This window comes from Anoplophora glabripennis, unplaced genomic scaffold (assembly GCF_000390285.2).
Source record: "Anoplophora glabripennis isolate ALB-LARVAE unplaced genomic scaffold, Agla_2.0 scaffold102, whole genome shotgun sequence".
In the NCBI taxonomy this organism is placed as follows: domain Eukaryota; kingdom Metazoa; phylum Arthropoda; class Insecta; order Coleoptera; family Cerambycidae; genus Anoplophora; species Anoplophora glabripennis.
Genome location: NW_019416316.1, coordinates 297547 through 303790, shown reverse-complemented (window position 1 = coordinate 303790; position 6244 = coordinate 297547). Strand labels below are relative to the sequence as shown.

Below are 6244 nucleotides of genomic sequence, written 5' to 3'. Positions count from 1 at the left end.
TATTTAATATATCATATTAAAAGTACATGAATCAGTGATGATGCTCAAAATTTGATTTTTTGCCTCACTTTTGAATTAACAATGAAATGTTTTCATTAGTTTTTTAGTACCATTTTAACAATTGGGATTGATTAATATTTTCGTACGTTTGCTCACTATTAATAGCCCAATGCAATCCTTTTGTAATTTTACAGAATTGAAAAACACTCTTGAGGGCATATCTATTTGAATGTATTTATCACATTTTTCCCTCCGTAAAAAAACTTATAGCACACGCTTCCAATAAGAATTTACGTCAATAACGAAAAGGTACTTACTTAGACTTACAGTTTTCAAAATAATTGTATTTCCCTAGTTGCATATAAGTACTGAGAAGTAATGCTACAAGACCCTTAAGGTGGCCATATCTCTGGCCGAGAAATGGTGAAATTTCTGGCATTTTTAGGTACTGAAATCTTGAAAAGTAAAACGTGTAGAACAAAAGTAAGCACAAAAATATTGTTTATTCATTGTTACCATTTAAATTTACCCAAATAAAATAATAACTAAAAAAAATCGTTTGTAAAACATGCGTTTTCTGTTATCCTAACCCCACATTTTAATAATTATTTTCACGTACTTATAAATAAAAGTAAACAATTTTATATGTAGGACTAAGCAAGTAAATGTTATAAGAATATTTACATGTGGAGTTATGTCTAAAAAAGTTAGTATTTTCGTAGATTTCAGTACCTAAAACCTTGATGGTTTGAACGTTTTTTGCACCTGTTTATTCGTTTCACTGCGGCGTCTTTGAAAATACTCAGGTGGCATGACATAACATTCCTATTATTTGATAAGCTTTAGATTATTCAGTTATTAAATGTTTGAAATTATTTGTCTTTGCGGAAAACACTATTTAAAGAATATGGGGCCCTTAAGCATTTTAGAAAATCTGAGCATAATTTTAATTCGTTTGTTTATCTTACGTTTCCTGGATTTTGCACGCCTTTTACGTACTACGTTTTCTGATGTTTATATGTTCTTCATGATCCTTTACTGCGAAAAACGAGGTGAAAAGTTGAAAAAATCCTTGTGTTTTTATTTTTAGATGCCTTAATATAGACAGCTGCACTGAATAATAGTTTCCTTATTAGAAATTTTGTCAACAAAATCACATTAAAAGCTTTGGTATTATTAATATCTATTAATTCTAACTGTTCTCACTGCTAAGATAATTAAAAAATTGGTTAAGTAATAAGTTTGAACTAATGATATCGTGGGTAACCACTATTCTGCAACTACCACCCAAAATGTCACTGTTAAATATAACATACAATAAAGTATGACAAAAGAATCAGAAGCATGGTTTTGGTCACTGATTTATGACGTAGGTACTTTCTATATGCTATATAAAAGAAGAATCATACAAGGTACACTTTTATGCTCTGTAAGATATGCGAATTGCACAATGCCTAACATTTTGGAAAATCAGAGCTTCTTCTACTTCTGTGGCTTATACCAAAAATAATTTAACTATCAAAATTCTTCACTTCACTTTACATTGTAATAGGTTTAATTTGACATAGCAAATCTCACAAAAAATATATTCCCTTTCTTTCCGAAAATTTCGTCTGCATCGGGTCGAGTCTTACTAAAGTTACTATGTACAATATTTTTGACACTTTCAAGGAAGACTTAGCCTAAAACAATCGCTTTAACGACTTTAAATGTGGTCATTTTTGCTTCGGCTTGATTACAGGTAATTATAATATTTAAATCACAATATAACAACATTGTTTACCTCTAGTATTAAATAAAATGATTGTGAACCTTAAGTCACATTTGGGTAGTTCTTACGCATGCTGTGTATATAAAAGTTAAAAGTAGATTTTATAATTTATAGTAGGATCAAAATATAGTTTAAAACGATTATTCTGAGTATCACAGAATGAACACTACACCTAATGGCTCGTATAAAAAGTCCTTAGATACGAAGTTTTCAATTTATACGGCTTTTTTTCAGTTAATATAGTAGTTAAAATATCTGAAGAATCCTTAATGGTATTAATGTCATCACTAAGACATGCCAGAAGAAGGATCGTCCATATCTTCTGCTGCAGTCTCACTCCATTTACTAGTATTATAATCAGTGCTGTCAGAGTAACTAACATCTCTTACTGAATAATCAACGTAATCAATATTGTCAACATTTTTCACGAACATAGGCTCTGTATTTACCACCCTACTACTATACCTCTGTTCTTCTGAATCTCCAGAAACGACTGGCTTTGTCTTTTTCTCCCTTTCATCTATACTCTTGTTGGACACTACTTTGCTCTTTTCTCTGGGGTTTGTTTCTGACTCTGCCCCGTCTTTCGGATTTAGGTGCAACTTTGCGATGCGATTTTGGACGATTTGCAAGTGCCTCAGGACGTAGTCTTCTTCTGGGGCTAGTCTGTGGGCCTCCTGGAGGCAGGACTGGGCATCTAGAAGTTTGCCCCTCTCCACGTGCACCACGCACAGGTTGTGAAGCCCTTGGATGTTGCCTGGATCTAGTTCCAAGATCCGTCTGTAGCACTGTAACAAAATGTTGTAGATACAATAGGTCTGTTAGTCTAAAAAATAGTAAGTATTCGACTTACAGGGTGCGTACAATAGGGTGTAAGAAAGAAGTGATATTGAGAGAAACAACTACTCCGCGGACTAATGCCTCAAGCGGCTTGGGATCATTCGTCAGCCAAACCACCAGTCAAATATCGGTTTCAGACTTATTAGTTCTGATCAGTACGCTATAGGTATGACAACTGACAAATGATTTAGCTATTTTAATGTCTTAACTACAGATATGGAGTGAGTTTATGTGAGATATAATAATAATAATGCTATAATACATGTACGAATGGTCACTGCCGATCAATGTCTGCTGGGAGAGAAGGACTTGCTATTTTGCAGTTATATGAAGGCAAACCCTGTATCGCCACGAACATAATATATTTTTTATTTCATTGTTTAAATTTAAGAAAATTCTCTTACACAGGGTGTTCCCGAGATAATAGGCCGAAATTCATGATTCTCGAAGCAAAAGTGTTGTGATTTAGCCGAACTTACCTTAGTCCAAAAGTTGATAGTTAAAGAGATACAGGGTGTTAAATGTAAAATATAAAGTTTTTTTTCATTTATTTCTTAACAAATGCAAATATCCTCACAAAATTTTGAGGTTCTTTAAGTAGAGGAATTGAAATGTGTTCACATTTTGGTTAAAGTTCGTAGAGGGCGCTAGCTGCAGTAGATTGAATGTGTTAAAAACGACTTAACTTTCTTATATTTTAAAGTAGCTCATCTTTGGTATAAAATCCTTATTTTCCAACTTTTTTTACACAAAAAAGGTAGACTTTATGAAACTAGCTGTCTCGGAACGTTTTCGAGATATTTGACTTTTAAACATCCAATACTGTTGAATTAAATTACAATGAAGTACCTACCTATTATTATTTTAGCGGTGAAGTTTCTTAAGTTTAGACGAAAATTAAATAATTGACATATTCACACAATCTTTTAATAAACGTGTTGATAAATGTTCTGAAGTTAGAGGTGGACATTTTGAGTAATTATTGTCAAAAAGGCATATTTTTTACTAATGTTTATTATTTTACTGTTCATTACAATTTTTAATTGTAAATAAACCCTTGTTTTTAACATTTCTAAATTATTTTAATTATTTCAAATATTAGCTTTGGAAGTTTCAAAGCCAAATATCTCGAAAACGGAGTGAGACATCTACTTTCATAAAGTATGCCGTTTTTGTGTAAAAAAATTGAAAAATAAGAATTTGATACCAAAGACGAGATACAGTACAAAAAAGTTATGTCGTTTTCAACACATTCAATCTACGGCAGCTGGCGCCCTCTATGAACTATAATCAAATTGTGAAAAAATTTCAATCCAAAGAACCCCAAAATTTTGTGTCGATATTTGCATTTATTAAGAAATAAATGAAAAAAAAACCAAAATAATATTTTACATTTAACACCCTGTGTTTTCTTACCTATCAACTTTTGGACTAAGGTAAGTTAAGTTAAATTGCATTATTTTTGCTTCGGAAAACTACGCATACATTTTAGCGCATTACCTTGGAACCACTTTATATAAACATGTGCGTTTCTAGTCCTCAGTTTTGAGATATTGGGTGTTCAAGTTCAAACGTATCTCTAAATATCTTCTAAACACATGGAACAAAATTTTCTGTACTAATAAAACTGCAATCAACGTGAAAAATTAGGTTCCAATTAAAATCAGTGGCGTAGATAAGGAAAGTTATGACAGATTATGAGGAAAAATGGTATTTTTCACAAACAGGTTTTATTTTCAAAGACAATTATTTCTTAATTTCTCAATTTCCATAGTTTTTATCGTTTTGGACATTATATTAATTATTTAGATGGCAAAAAAACTTTTTGAGGTTAGTATATTTTGTTCTTATATCCTTTGCATAAATAATAAATATAACGTTTGCATCTGATTTATAAACAAATGTTCAGTATTAATTCTAATGTCACCTACATTTATACTTATCACAGCTAAGATATAAAATTATCAAATCTATACTTTGTAATTAAAAATAATATAACATAAAGGATAACGAAAACGAATGTGCGCGTTTAATGGATAAAGAATAACAGAAATCTTTCCAGTTGCCAGAATACTGAACAATATGTTTTCTATGAAATGGTTTACCAGTTCTTGTTAAATAAAAACAGTATTTAGACTCTTTCTTTATATAATTTGATATAAAAAGATAGAGTTATCTTTGGCAAATAGATTACAAGTTTGTAGATACCCTGTACAAATTAGAAATTTTAATGAGTGGTTAAAAAAAGTTGCTAAATATTCTTTCTAAGTTGACTTATATCTGAAAGTAAATTCAATTCTCTGAAAACGTCTGATAAATTGTATCTAGCTTTCGTCCAACTTTAATTTATAAAGTTTTACAATACAGCTGGCTGACCCAATTCTCACCCTCAAAACACAGCGACATTAAAAAGGTTTCTTCAAGGTGCCAGAGTTATATTTTGTTGTGTAACACATTTATCATCGCCATTTCTAAACTAAAATTACAAATTTAAGGCATCAAGTTATAGCAAGAATATAAAAAAATTGATGACACTATATCAAAGTCAGATTAAAACACAAAAACATGTAGTATTTAATTTACAAATTATTGAGACTGAGAAAACATGAGAAGAAAAGGTGGTCTGTCAGCAATCATAATATTAGAATATCTAATTGAAATATCCAGTATTCAAATATCCCATTTCTTTAATTGTATTAATTTAAAGTACCTAAAATAGTTTTTTTGCGTTGTGTCGTTATATACATTCTGTGAAAAAAGTATCCGGAATTTATCATTTAAAAATTCCGCGTAAAGTAGATTTAAATGTATTTTTCGATGGAAAGTTGGTAGCACTGTAATCTACTCTGAAGCGAAGTTTGAGCGCTATGTGTCAAGTAGTATGTCGTAATTTTATAAGTTCACCTACAGTGTTTTCCGCGATTTTTACTATGGATCAAAGAGTTCGCCTAAAATTTTATGCGATCAACGGAATAGTTTGAGCTGAATCATTGAAAATGTTGAAGAAGATGTATGGTAATTCAGTTTTAAACTCAAGCATACGAATGGTATAAAGCAATCAAATATGGTCAAGAAGTGGTTGATGATTTGCCACGCTCTGGTCGTCATTTTCAACTGAAGGAAACATTGATAAAGTGGAGGAAATGGTGCTTACAAAGTGTTATGATAGTTTGAAAGAGTGAGATATACTAACTAAACATATCTCACGAATCAGTTAACACCATTTTAGATGATATTTTGGTAATGAAAAACGTCACTACATTGCTGATTCCAAAAGGGTTGAATTTCCTTCAAAAAGAGCATTGCAAACATATTGCTGAACTAGCTAATTCAGAGTCTACAATCAGGCAAAGCATCATAACATGCAAACGAATAAGCTCCGGAATGGCGCTTTTCTAATGAGCCGAAACCAAACAAAAAAACGTCAAAGTCAATCAATAATGAAAGTTACGTTGTCTGTTTTCTATGACTATGGTGGTGTTGTCCACAAAAAATGGAGAAACAGTCATCAAAGTCATCTGTTAGTTATGCGAGAGTATCCGCTCCAAAAGACCAGATTTATGGAAGGACAATTCCTGGATTTTGCACCATGATAATGCACCATCACAAAAAGCGATAATTATGAATGAATTT

The 6244-nt window shown here is 31.4% G+C and overlaps 1 protein-coding gene across 1 annotated transcript in view; it reads right to left on the bottom strand.

Moving 5' to 3' along the window:
- Positions 1–921: 921 nt before the first annotated feature.
- The window catches only part of LOC108904652 (transmembrane and TPR repeat-containing protein CG4050-like), a 168852-nt gene continuing 163529 nt past the window's right edge, over positions 922–6244 (bottom strand). Inside the window, exon 10 of the mRNA XM_018707286.1 lies at positions 922–2559. Within this exon, the coding sequence (XP_018562802.1) occupies positions 2059–2559 (501 nt within the window). The 3' untranslated portion in view covers positions 922–2058. The remainder of the gene's footprint in view (positions 2560–6244) is intronic.